At 33.1% G+C, this 14,599-nt stretch overlaps 1 protein-coding gene across 1 annotated transcript; it reads left to right on the top strand.

The window, feature by feature from the left end:
• The first annotated feature begins 1,090 nt into the window (after nt 1-1,090).
• Nucleotides 1,091-4,167, top strand: LOC112796283 (uncharacterized). Its single transcript, XM_025838663.2, has 6 exons — nt 1,091-1,316; nt 1,759-2,140; nt 2,682-2,878; nt 2,977-3,118; nt 3,287-3,446; nt 3,698-4,167. Exons 1-6 carry the CDS (start codon nt 1,243-1,245, stop codon nt 3,736-3,738), a joined length of 996 nt encoding a protein of 331 aa, XP_025694448.1. The 5' UTR covers nt 1,091-1,242; the 3' UTR covers nt 3,739-4,167.
• Nucleotides 4,168-14,599: the final 10,432 nt, after the last annotated feature.

Here is a 14,599-nt window from a genome sequence, read left to right as displayed (position 1 = left end):
TCGGGTATGGACAGGTCGAGTACCTGCGTATTTGAAAACTCCTACCAAGTCTAACCACGTATTGATACTCCTTTTATTAAGGGTTTATCACTAACCAATTGATTGCTATATACACAAGGCGAGATTCTAACTCCTAATAATTGTTTAAGTGGACGAGTGAGACGATCACTTAACAAACTCAAATTAATTAAGATAAATACTAATTATTTTTAATATTTTAATATTAAAATTTTTGAGAATTTGATTTTAATTATAACTTTATAAAATATTTATAATAATTACTATATATATTATTTAAATTTTTAATAAAAATTTTAATATAATTTTATGTATTATCCTGTACAAGGTACGAAAACATATACTAGTTTAGAGATAAAATTTATTCATTTAAATGGATAAACGAACTAACTCAATGAGTTGGCCTATTTTATCAGTTTTAGTTAATTCCCTCTCGCTCTCTAAGATATATGTTATTTTTATTTTTATTATTGCTCTTATTCTTAATATTAATATTATGGTTATAGTAATTTAATAGAATATTGTATTTTTTTAATGAACAGTAAAAATTGTTTATTTTATAATAAAAAATTTATCGTGTATAATATACATATTTTTCATAAAGTTAGTAAAATTTTTATTCCTCATCTAATCTATTTTTCCTAAAAAAGAATTTCCTTATTCTTATTGGTAATTTTTATTATATACAAGTAATAAGAAACCAAGCAAAATACACAACAAACAAAATTCAACAATAAACAAAACAAAACTGACTTAAACGAACACAGCTCACTAGAAAATTTTTAATAACTAAATCAGGTAAAAACTTGCATATAATTATTGTCTCCATGTAAAATTAGTAAAAAATTATTAAATAATTTAAAAACTTTAACTAAATTATTATCTAATAATTATTAACGATTAACATTAAGAACTGCATGTCACCATTAAATTACCATACAAATATAAATAATTAAATAGTTAACAGTGACATTGTAATTTTCAAATTTTATTTAAGTAAAAAATCCCAAAAAAAAAGGACTGGAATGTTCCAATACAAAAAAAGAAAAAGACTGACTTCACTTGAACATTCGATGAAAGCGGTTAGCAATAGTAGAGTGGCATATACTTTACTTGCAGTTGCATTCGTGTTGTTTCCTCTGTTTGAAGTGAAACTGAATCACCACCAACACAAAAAACGTTTCATCTTTTTGTTCATAGAAGAGGTTTTGTTCTTCTGTTGCCATGGCAATGGAAGCTGCTGAGGCTTCAACCACACCACAGGTGGCGCTCGCTGATACTGACATCAACTGGCACAGGTTCTTCTTCTTCCTTTCACTTTCATCCTCATGTTCCTTTAAGAGCCTTATAATGCATACGTTTATTTGTATAATGTGTGTTCATCGCTTCATGTAACTTGTTTTGTGATTATCTCCTTAGTGTTTTGACTAAAATGAAGTAAAAGATCATGTTATTGTTCTAATATTCTGAGTAAAATGCAGGTTACACAAATACTCTGATTTATATTCCTGGGTTTACTAGAATGCTTCAATGTCCCTCTTGTAAAGAAAAAGAAAACCAAATTCTGCATATTTGGATAAATTTTTGTGAATAAAAAGCATAAAGAAAGCTATTATTATTGATTCATTATTGTGAGTGGCATGTGTTTGTGCAATTGTTTACATTTTATGTACTTAAAATGGAAGCATGGAACTAGGGTTTTTGTTTTTTGTGTGTATAATCTTAATCGTTCCAAATTAGGCTGGACAAGACCAAGTTCCATGTAATTGGTGCCATTCTCTTCACTGCTCAATCAGCTTTGCTTCATCCAACAGCAGTGGTTAAGACAAGAATGCAAGTAGCTGGTTCTGGACTCTCTCAAATGCGCGGAATGTCGGTGTTCACTCATATTCTAAGGAGTGATGGTGTTCCCGGAATCTTTAGAGGTTTTGGCACTTCTGCTATTGGATCAATGCCTGGGAGGGTCCTAGCTTTGACGTCTCTAGAGATGTCGAAAGACATTATGTTGAAATACACACAAGGTAGTGATATACCAGAAGCTTCAAGAATCGGCCTTGCGAATGGTGTGGCCGGCATGTTTTCCAATCTGGTGTCTTGTGTATACTTCGTGCCTTTGGATGTGGTACATAATTTTACACCTATATTCAATATACGTTTTTTTCCCTTCTTTCTTTTTGCTTTCTTTGTATTTATCATGTTATCTTTTCATTATTCTTTATGTATTCCTTTTCCATTTTACCGAAAATGGAAATAGCATGATGTTTTGGAAGTTGATGTAGAATGCAAAAGGAGGATTTCATACAAGGCTTAGATAGTAACTCTTCTTGGAGAACGAAAAGTAGTTTTTAATTTTTGCTATGCTTTTTTGTCACTTCCCTCACTTTCTGACAATGATCTTTACTAATGTTGACTGAAGTTGATCAATGGTTCTTCTTCTATTCCTCTGCTTTTCCATCTCTTCCAAGCATTTTTCTTGTGTTTCTTCTCAAACCAAAGCTTTTCTGTTGCTGGATTCTTTAGGGAAAAAACATTATATAATTTGCCTACAAATGTTAGAGCTATAAATCTGTTTTGGTAATTATAATGGTTAATGAGTCTTCTGGCTGCTCTCATAAATTGTTTGTGAAGCATCATATGAAGAAATTTGTTTGATGTTTGATCAGATCTGCCAGAGGTTAATGGTACAAGGTCTTCCAGGAACGGCTCCTTGTCGAGGACCATTTGATGTTATACGTAAAGTTTTCGAGGCCGAGGGTTTCCGAGGCTTGTATAGAGGTTTTGGATTAACAGCCATAACTCAGTCACCGGCATCTGCACTTTGGTGGGGTTCATATGGCGCGGCACAACACATAATTTGGAGGTACATTCTAACTCACAACAATCTACTACTAGTAAATATTTTAAGAATTGCTCATTCTATAGGTTATTATTATGATTATGACATGCTTAATGGTTTAGGAGTTTGGGCTTCAAAGATGATGCAGAGAACAAACCTTCACATTTTCAAATGGTGACGGTTCAAGCTACAGCAGGGATGGTGGCCGGTGCGTGTTCGTCGGTTATCACTACTCCAATAGATACAGTAAAAACACGCCTTCAGGTATATGAAGCTTTAATCTTCTCTGGGTTTCCTGTTTCAAGGAAACTATTTTAAATAATTGAAGTTGGTATCTCTTCCAAAGTGTAGGTTTCGATATTTTTTTTTCTTTTGGTGTTTTGAACTGTGATATGGTTATATTTTGATTTGCTTCTTCTGATTTGCACAAAGGTTATGGACAACTACGGTTCCGGAAGACCATCGGTGCTGAAGACAACAAAGACTCTCCTTAAAGAAGATGGCTGGTGGGGATTTTACCGGGGGTTTGGACCTCGATTTCTAAACATGTCACTTTATGGAACAACGATGATCGTTACTTATGAACTGATAAGTATGTCGAATCTTCTTCTATTCTCTTTAGCAATAAATTATTTTGAATAAGGCTAGTTGATATCACTGAGAAAGGTGTGTTACATTGTTTTTTTTTTTCCCTTTCTTTCTTTCAATGCATAATGCTATTATGAGAAGCATTTTGACATTGATTGATCTTATTTCGATATGGGCATATGGCTAAAATCTTATTTCGATATGGGCATATGGCTAAAATCTTATTTGCTTTCATTTCTTGTTTCTTTTCAACAGAGAGATTGTCAGTACAACCGAGTTTGAGGTCCTTAGCTTAAACTGCAAGCGCCCTATAAGACCTGGGACAAGGATTCAACACTTAATTTTAGCATGCCTAGCTTGTGTATAGGAACAGAAAATTGGTGAATTCCGTCAAGCTCAAGCATTAATGAAGAAGCAATTTTGAAGGAAAAAGGCTTGCTTGTAGCCAGAGCTCCTCGCCGAGCAATCTTGAAGATAATGTAAGAATAACAAACAAAAACGAATTTAGATTCTTCCCTTTGACATTTGAGTTAGATAGATCTGATTCTAGGTCTGAGTAAAATGGTACTGGAACAAAGTACTAATTTGATGAGAAAAGAGTGGAACTGAAATTATAAATTCTTATAAAAGGAGAACTTTTTTTATGTATGTGAAAGTTACACTCAAACAAACAAAATACTCGTAAGAGAGACTTAATTTTTAAGAGAGACTTTAAAAGCAGCTTTTGTTAGGGTGTTTAACAACTCTTTAAGTTTTTCATAGGCACAGTTATAATCATTATAAATTGTGTGTTTGGATTGTGGTTGGTTAAACTGGAGTTTGAATAAAAGTGATTTTATAAAATTGATTTGAGGTAGAAGTAAGTTTGTGTTAACATGATTTATGTTTGGCAACTCTATACTAAAATTGATTTTGATAAAATGAATATTGATTGGATAATATTAGTTAAAATCAGTTTTAGATAAATAATTACTAAAAAGGACATGGTATTAAATTATAATGTTATTTTTTATATATATTTAATTTTTTTATATTTTTTTATATGTTTTTATATAGTATATTTTTAGTATTTTTAGTACTCTTTTTTAATACGTTATAATTTCTTACTATGATTATTATTTATGGTTAACTTTTTTGTTTAATTTATTTTACTTAATGAGATCAATAAATTATATTATAAAAAGATAATAATAAATATAATGTACAAAAATTACCATTATAAAAATATATAATGTCAAATAAAAAATTAATAAAAAATATAAATAATAAATAATAAAAAAAAGAGCTCATGTAAAGAGAAATAATAAGAATTCTATAAATAATACAATAATATATATAGAGGATAAAGTTGGTAAAAAAAATAAAGATTAAATGTCGATGGCTAAAAGTCAGTTAGTGCAATGCAGAAGCTAGAAATTCTTGCTTCTTGTAAACGTGGTTTTGTAACCAGAATCACTTATACGTTTATAGATAGAAAAACTAGCCAAACTAAAAATGGAAGCGTTCAAGAAGCTGTAACGGACTTTTTCTCTTTCAACGTGATTGCCAAATACACTCTTTATTTGTATACTTTTTATTTAATATTTCTCCTTTTACAACATTCTCTCCTCCTCTGCTATCATCATCATCTCCATAACAGTACACTCCCATTGTCTGTAGATCGAATACCATATTAAATATTTGCTAAAGTTGATTGTGGCATGTTTTTTCTTTAAAAGGAGAAAAGTTTATTAGATGACTAATTCCCCTATTAAGGTGAAGGTTCTATTGGATTTCTTGTATGTTAAAATTTCAATATATTTATCGTATATAGTGTTTTATATCATTTCTAACGGTTAGAACTACTCTAAATATTGTATTTTAATATTTTATACATCAAATTTCCCCCTTGTACATAAAGCTTTGGGTACCTTTTTTACTTCATTATTATATAAAAAAAACTGTATAATAGTGTAAAACAACTACTCTAATAATCACGTTATATGCATTTAAAATAGGAAAATCAATCATTTCTAACCACGAATATTCAGGAAACACGAGAAAATAAAAACAATTAAATAGGATATAATCCATTGTCATTTCTAGTATTGTCATCAACAATTAAACGGATCAACACCATACTATTCCCTGTATTTTAAAAAGGATATATTCTTAATTTCTTCAACACTTGTTTTTGAATTCTAAAACACTTTTTTATTCTATTCCAACCAAATATTCCAAATAACGGTAAAGAATTCTATCAGTCATTTCTTTTACTCAGACTTACAACCAGGTATTCTAGTCCAACTATCAAAAAACTCTTTAACGGTCTCCAAAATAGCTCAAGATCTATCAGCACACATCAACCAAGCGCATTACACCTGCCACGTAAACTCATAGAAAAAAAATAAATGATGTACAAATTCTATATCCTTTTTACACAACACTCAGATATTATTCCGAACCTACTTAGTCTCTCTTTCGTGTTGATCCTACCTACTAAAACAAATTATACAAATAGTTCAACTCTTGGAGGAACTAAGCCTCTCTATATGGTACTAGTGAAGCTGTAATTTGTGACGTCTTCCTAAAGAGTCTTTTTTTTGCAACATCTCTACAAATGAATTAGTAGAAAAAATACATATTTTGTCAAATTTTCATACAATTATATTCTCTCTACCAACTAATAATCTTACAATCCGTAACCGGTCATGAAATTTAAAATTTTTTTTCACCAACATTTTTGAGACATACATAAAACAGGTTGTGAATAGCTTGACTTTGTAAAAGAAGTCGAAGATGAATGTGAGAATATTTGAGGTGTCTTTACATTAGTTTCGACACAACAGTTGGAGATACTTACAAAGAATTTTGATGCTTGATTTAAGCAAGTTTATAAGAATTAGAATAAAAAAATACCTAATTTTAATGTAGTATTTATAAAAAATCGTAATGACTTGGTCGTCATTTGTTAAATTTTTTTATAGGTATTACGTGGTTTCTTTTGTGGTAGAGGAAATTAACTCAAGTTGTGTAAAATCTTGTGGTTGGAAGAGAAGCATTGACTTGCTTCTTAAGTTGGGTCGGACGAAGATTGTGGTATCCGTGTCCCAAAAAAGTTGATTAGACTAGAAGTATTTATGGATTGGATCCAATTCGCATATTCGCGGTGTTTATTCAAATTCGACTAAAAAATTGTGGATATGGATTCTCGATCCGCAAGGCTATCGGATCGGATCGAATCCGATCTGCACACTAGTCGGATCGGATTGCGGATTTTGTATGAATATCCGCATATCCGCGTATCCGCAAAAATAAAGAAATAAATAAGTGAATATTTTTTATGTTTTATTTCAACAAATAATTATCATATATGTTGTATTATTTTAATTTATTATTTAAAAAAATATGTTTAATATTATTTTAAAAGTAAACATATTTAAAAGAATAAAAAAAAAATTATTGATATTTTTTAATAAAAATAAATTTTTAAAAATATTTTTGTATTTTACGAATATATCTAATATCCGATCCAATAATTTTAGTGCGAATCGGATCGAAATTTTGACTGTATCTAATTCACATTCAACACTAGATTAAACTAACTCATGCTTCAATTAGCACTTTTCATATTTTTGGGCTTATCTCTTTTTGAATTTGGATGATATGACTCATTCATTTTGGGCCATGGTCTTACTTTTTGGATTAAAATTTCAGTAGTATTTTAATTTTTTAAATGGTTCTTTCTGACTTTGGGGTAGGGATGTCAATTGGACAGGACGGGGGTAGGGGACGCCTCCCTGCTCCCCATCTCCGTCCCCAGATTTACTCTCCGTCCCCGCCTCCGTTTCCCGCTGTAGGGAAATATTGCTCCCCATCCTCATTCTCCACAGGGTCCCATTTTTCGCGGGGACCCCATTCCCCATCTATCTGATAGTTCTAACTAATTATTAATTTCCATATGAATAGAGATGTAAGTATCCATTCTATACAAAAATAATAAGATTTTATACAAAAAATATAAATGATAAGATGGTGACTTCTTTCGAAATGACGGAGTGGGGGAACGCAACGGCGAGCCAGAGGATAGAGATTTGTGGACAAGGTGGGAGACGCGGCAATAGAAAGGAGAATGGACACAACAACAAAGTTACGAAAAGAAATGCCGCAAATAGAGAGTACGACGCAGTGAGGATCATGGCACGGTGAGGTGTGACGATGCGGTGAGAAGGGAGAGCGGCGAGAGGGTGGCTGCAGAGAGGTTGGATGGAGTATGGACAGCGTTAGAGATTTCTAAATTGAAGAAGAGTTATGCAAATGAGGATTAGGAGTTTTGGGTTTATGTGTGTGTGTGTATGTGTATGAAATGACTAAAAAACATATAAGAGAAATAAACTATTAAGAACAATTTAGTAAATTTATGAACTTTGGGAATTAGCGGGGATGGGGCGGGGATCCCCGCTCGGGTCCCCGCGCCTGCCTCGGGAGAATTTTGTCCCCCATCCCTATTCCCACGGAAAAAATTTTTCATAGTCGGATCCCCATTCGGGGCAGTCCAGGGATCCCCGTGTCTCGGGGAGTTTTGCCATCCCTACTTTAGGGTTAGAAACATTTCTAAATTGGAAAAATAGAAATTGGATAAATATTTATAGAGAAGATAATAGATATGCTTACATGTAAAAGTATAAAATTAGGTACAAATTTTTATTTTTGGGACATTTTTCTTAAAGAAATAGTGAGCCTTTTAGTCAAAGATGAACAAAAGATATCTCTGCCCCGATTAGTTTGTAACTAATTTTTTTTCTTTTTCTTTGGATTTTATATCTTTATTATAAACTAAATTTTTTTTTTAAAATTTTAAAAATATTATAAAACTTTTTAGAAACCTATTTACGTATTAAGATTCAAGTTTAGAAAATTTTGTTTATCTTTTTATTAGTTTAATTTTAATATATTAAAAATTTAATATAATCTTTCAATCACATTTATTGATTATTTATGCAGTCAATGTAAAAAAAATATTTTTGTTGACAGTTACTTTTGTTAATATGACATTACATAGTTGGATGTATGTAGGAGTGTTTGCGATGCAGTTTGGATCAATTTTGAGTAAAAAACTCATCCGATCTAAATATTAACTTTACTTGCGCTACAGTTTGAATTGAATTTGCAGTTTTATAAATTAAAAGAAAATTAAATATACATAATAAGTCTCAACATCAAATTTTAAATAACCAATAATAATATAACAAGTTTCAACAATATCTTGAAAAACCAAACAATAACATAAGAATATAAATAAAATTATAGATTAGTTAAAATAAATAAATAAATCTTATCTTGAACATAAAATATTTATTAAATAATAATAAGACATAAATAATATAAAAATTAATAACAAATTGAACATATTATAAGTAAAATTACAAATATAATAATAAAATATATCATTATTATAACATATTGTACTGTTTGGATTTGATTTGATCGATTTTGAGAAATAGATCCAAAATTCGATCTGATATATGCGGTTTATAAAAAATATAATTCAATATGATAAATTCATATTTTATGATGAATTTTGGGTTTAAAAAAGTGGAATTTATCAACTTATCTTGTATTTATTCATTGAAATTGCATGTTTTTGTGAATTTCTTCTCATTGTACTTAATTGTGAAAAACATGCTTTTTATGCTTAAAAATTACTAAATTTAATTTATTGTTATCCCATTCGATGCCTTGATGTGTTTGTTTAAGTGATTTAAGGTTTGGAAAGCAAGAATGACTTGAAGAAATGGAGTAAAAGCATGTAAAAGTGGAGAATTCACGAAGAAATGAAGATTGAACATTTTCATGGTTGTGTGTACGCATACCTTTAGTTTTACTTGTTACCTTCTCAATTTTGGTTAATTTTAGTTATTGAACATTTGTTGAATTTTACTTTCCTTTAATACAATTTGAGATGTTTCATGTTTATTGTTTCTTTTTTTTTTTGAATTGATATTATTACTTTTTTGAATTTGATAGATATAGATTTTATAATTCTTACAATTTATCATACTTTTTTTATGCCTTTCAAGTGTTTGTTGAAGTGCCTTTTTTTAATTTTAGAGTAGAATTTTACATTCTTGACTTAGAATTGAGGACTTAAGTGACCGTGAGTCATTGATGTCCAATATTGATTGGTATTTAGGGTTATTAGTTGCTTTTGTTTCTACTGACGCTAGTTTTTCACTAAGTCTGATTAGTGAATTGGCTAGAACTTGTGGATTAAGATCAATTATGCTTATTTGACTTTTTTCCAATGTTTGGAGATGACGAAATGGAGTTAACTCTTCTTAATTGTCAAGTTTGTAAAAATAGGGGAAAGCTAAAAATACTAAACAAGTGAGATGAGAGTAGAGAGAGAAAACCAGAGAGTTGACGAGGGTTCAGGGAGCCAATGGGTAGAGGTAAGAAGAAGGAACATCGGAGTCCAATCCCACATGATAGACCACATAAACACCAAAGAGCAACCAAAAGTGACAGAGACAACACAAAGGTGACTGAAAGCTTTATGAAATTAGAAGAAAGATCTTTTACGGTGTTTGTAGACAACCTGCATGAAGACATATCAATCCAATGGTTATGGGAGATATTCAGCCAGTAAGGACAGGTAGTTGATGTCTATCTCTCAAAAAAACAAAGGCAAAAAACAAGACTCAAATTCGCTTCTGTAAAGTTTGCATACAAGAACCATGCGGTAAGAGTGGCTAGAGAACTAAATGGTTTGAGAGTGATGGGAGCATCTCTATTGGTCGCGGAGGCAAAATATAAAAGAGGATTAGATGGAGACAAATAATTGGGGCAAGATAAAACAACTATGGTCTCAAAGAAAAATTCATAAGGTGAGACGGATGAAGAAAGAAACAAAATGAAGCAGAACATCGATGGAAGATCTTTTAAGCAAATCCTTATGAAACCAACCAATCAAGGAAGGAATAATGAATGATAGAGAGAGAAATAAAAATGTCCCGGTGATGCTTGGAGAGATAAGAGGAAGATCAGACAGTAACATGGTGAATATGTTAGAAAAAAGTATTGTGGGAGGAATCAGTTATCCCCTTGGAAGCAGAAAATTTAACTACAATATTGTTCAAGGAGTGGCATACGTTGAAGGAAGTGAAGCCTTTAGGATCCTTCAAGATGTTGTTGGTTTTCGATTCGGAGAAAAATATGTTAGAAGCTCTTAAATCGCCTTTTTGTTGAATTATTTCAGAGAGATTAGATGAAGGACGGTGGGTGAAATGAATAGATCTCGCAAAGCTTGGATTGAGATGTTTGGGATTCCTCTTCATGCGTGGTGTGAGGAGAACGCTCACAAAATTGCCGCCATTTGGGGGTACAGTGGTAAAGGTAGAAGATAGCTCAATGGAACGACACAACCTTGACTCGATCAAAGCTTTGGTGGACACATCTTGGAGTCTACCGATTAATGACCGGGTAATGCTAGAGGTGGAGGGTGAGAAATATCAAATTTTTACAAAAAAATGGGGGTGGAGAAGGTAACATTTTAGGAAAGAAAGAACAATTTGGTGGCGGAGATGGAAAAGCAAAATAATGAAGAACTTTATAGATCAAAAATGGAAGAGAAGAGAGAAAGTCAAGTAAAAAGAGTCGAGGAAGTAGATGATGGCATGGCAAAAGGTGGAGAAAATATCAAGAATATTTATGTGAAGGGAGGCGAATTAAATGATGACCAAGTTCTGTTACATAGAGATATGGAAGCACATGAAGATAGGGGTGTTTGTCTAGACTTGCAACAATTAGAAGTTTTAATGCCTCTTGAAAATTCTGGATCTACAAGATGTATCTTTGATGATAGAATCTCTCTTGAAGTCATCCAAGAAACTCAATAGGCTCTAAAAGGAGGCCCAAGTCATGAGATGCAAATAAAGGAGTATGGGATAAAGGGAGAGGAGTCTTTTTCGGGCCAACTTTACCACCAGACTTTGAGGAGTCCATTAAAAAAAGAGAATTGAATATAGGAGTCCCTGAAGAAGAAACAAGATGTGAAATGGATCAAGCTAAAGAAAGTAATCACAAGAGAAGAAAAAGAAAGGCATGTGAAGCAACGATAGGAAAAAAAAAGCTCCAGAAGCAACGACGAAAAAGAAGGTTTCATTAGTGATTGCAAAAAATAGAAAAAAAATAGTCCCACAAAAGAGAAGGGAGGTAAAACAAAGGTCAAGAAGAGACGAAGTGGGGAAAGAAAACTCTGCAAAAAAGAAGAAACGGTTAGACGGAACGTTGATGAAGGAGATGAGGAAGACGACATCGAAGGGGATGAAATCAAATCATGGAGAATGGGTTCAGAACTTATGATGGAATGCGATAACGAGGAAGAACCAGTGAAGTTCCTGATGAAAGTAAGAAAAGACTCAAGAAAGACTCCTGAAGATATCAACGTCAAAGCAAGGGTCAGAGGCAAAAAGAAATCCTCTCTAAACCAGGTTGGTGATTTAATCTTGACTCAATGATTGTATTTTAGAACTGCAGAGACCTGGGGAGTAAAGAAAAGTTAGGTTGTGTGAAAGAGATGGTGAGAAAGTATAATCCTTGGATTTTGAATTTAGTTGAAACAAAATTGAAAGAGATAAATGTGAATATTGTGAAAAAATGTGGGGATAAGGAAACTTTGACTGGGTAACGGTAGAATCTATTGGAGCTAGCGGGGGTTTATTATGTATATGGGACAAAGATTGCTTCATAGATCTAGAAAGGAGAGTGGAAAGTAGATAGATTTGTATTAGGGGAACACTAAAGCAGGAAAATTTTGAGATAGCAATTTTGGTTGTGTATGGCGATCATTAGAGTAAAAAGAAGTCCTTCATTGCTATTGGAGACTATAATAAAGTGCTAAATTCTAATGAAAGATGCAGTGAAAGAGGCAGTGAGATATGTATGGAAGATTTCAAAGTATGGATGGAAGAGATGAATTTGGTGGATTTGCCTCTACAAGGTAGGAAGTTCACGTGGAGAAGGGGAAGTCAAGCGAGAAGATTGGATAGGATTTGTGTCGACCCAGGGTGGATTCAGAAGTTCCCGCGTTCCAAATTGGAGGTGGTGCAGCGCTCAAAATCTGACCATGTCCCGCTATGGCTAAAATCAGATTCTACGGATTGGGACCCCAAGCCTTTTCGGTCCCTAAATGTTTGGTTCTCAAATCCAAAATTTATTCCAATGATCAAAGAAGAATGGCTCAAGTTGGGCAACATTCCAACTCAGGACAAGATGAAATTATTGAAGAAGCACATCTCAAGATGGAATAGGAAAGTTTTTGGGAACATCAATGTAAGGATAAACAAATTTGAAGAAGAAATAGCCAAAGTGGAGGTCAAGTTAGAGAGAGGAGAGAAGGAAGGCTTTGATGGGTCAACTAGAATTATGGTATAAGAGAAAAGGGGAATATTGGAAGCAAATGTCGAGGGAGAAATATATTAAAGAGGTGGATAAAAATTCAAGATATTGCCATACTATGGCAACAATTAAAAATCGAAGAAAACAAGTGGTGGAGCTAAGATGCGGTGAACGAAGAGTAAGGAATCCAAGAAAAATTAAACAAGAAGCTTGAAAGTTCTTCATGAACTTATACCACCAAGAGGTTATGCCATAGATAAAGATCAAGGAGGGGTTGCTGAGTAGAATATCTAATGAGCACACAGATGAAATTGAAAAACAACCCACATTGAAACAAATCAAAGAAGCGGTCTGGAGTTGTGGTTCTACAAAGGCACTTGGTCCTGATGGCCTTAATATGTACTTTATTAAGAAAACCTAGAAAATTATTGGAGAAGAGTTTAGTGAATCAGTGATGAGTTTCTTTAGATCTGGCTTCTTACCGAGATCGCAGAACATGACTTGGGTCACTTTAGCAACAAAAGTGGACGTCCCGAGCGAGATGAAGGAGTTCCGACCTATTAGTATGATTGGAGGTATATATAAAACCATTTCAAAAATTCTGGTAAAAAGGATGAAGGCGGTGTTGAGAAATTTGATGGGTGAAATTCAAACAGCTTTTATACAAGATAGATAAATTTTAGATGGCGCCCTTATTGCGTGCGAAACAGTTGCGTGGATGAAAAAGAAGAAAACAAAGGGGATCATTGTGAAGTTAGATTTCAGAAAAGCGTATGATACTATTAGATGAAGCTTTGTTGATCTTGTTCTTGAACGCATGGGTTTTGGTGCCATTTGGAGGGGATGGATACAAGGACTATTCAAAACAGCAGCAATGTCAATTCTTGTTAATGGAAGTCTAACTGAGCCATTTCAAATGAGGAGATGTCTGCGCCAAAGTGACCCTATCTCGCCCTTCCTTTTCGTTTTAGTAGCTAAAACTTTGAATAGAATGTTGTGCTTGGCAAGAGAAAAAAGTTTCATTAACGGTTTGAAGATTGGGAAAGAAAAAATTATACTATCCCATCTCCAATTCGCTGATGATACAATGCTTTTTTGTCCCCTTGATCGTGTTACTTTAGAGAACTATAGGAGAATTCTTGATTGCTTTGGTATGATGTCGGGTTTACAAATCAATTATAATAAATCGACTTTGATCCCGGTAAATGTGGCGGTATCGAAAGTGAAGCTCTTGGCGGATGCAATGAGGTGTTCGGTAGGCACACTACCTATAATGTACTTGGGCATTCCGCTGGGTGCTAATCCAAAGAAGGTAGCAACTTAAAAATCGGTGCTGAAAAATATAGAGAAAAAATAATCCAAATAGAAGGCAGGACTTCTGTCTAGAGATGGAAGGCTAACAATGATTAAGGCGGTATTAAATAATCTCCTAATATACTATTTGAGCCTCTTCAAGATGCCCAAAGCAGTGGAGAAGAAAATAATTGCACTCAAACCAGCATTCTTTTGGAGTAAGAAGGATGGTAAGAAGAAGATGCCAATGATCAGTTGGAGTCAGATTCAAAAACCAAAAGAGCATGGAGGTTTAGGAGTGGGGGACATTACTATTAAAAATGCATCGTTACTTTTCAAATGGTGGTGGATATATGCAGACGAAGATAAACCCCTTTGGAAGCGGATTGTGGCCTCTTGCAATGATATGAAGCTAAAGGAATCTCTTCATGACTTTAAGGTCCCTGGTGGACGAAATTGTGATACAAGAGTTCTAGGTACTGTTAG

Source organism: Arachis hypogaea, chromosome 4, assembly GCF_003086295.3.
Source record: "Arachis hypogaea cultivar Tifrunner chromosome 4, arahy.Tifrunner.gnm2.J5K5, whole genome shotgun sequence".
NCBI classification, from domain to species: domain Eukaryota; kingdom Viridiplantae; phylum Streptophyta; class Magnoliopsida; order Fabales; family Fabaceae; genus Arachis; species Arachis hypogaea.
The sequence above is the reverse complement of the archived record's forward strand: the minus strand, read 5'-3'. Positions and strand labels throughout refer to the sequence as shown.

Excerpts from the sequence above, each read along its gene's own strand:
- LOC112796283 (XM_025838663.2), top strand. The coding sequence starts at position 1,243 with ATGGCAATGGAAGCTGCTGAGGCTTCAACCACACCACAGGTGGCGCTC. Across the intron at positions 1,317-1,758 it reads ACTGACATCAACTGGCACAG|GCTGGACAAGACCAAGTTCC; the intron begins GTTCTTCTTCTT and ends GTTCCAAATTAG. Across the intron at positions 2,879-2,976 it reads GCACAACACATAATTTGGAG|GAGTTTGGGCTTCAAAGATG; the intron begins GTACATTCTAAC and ends TTAATGGTTTAG.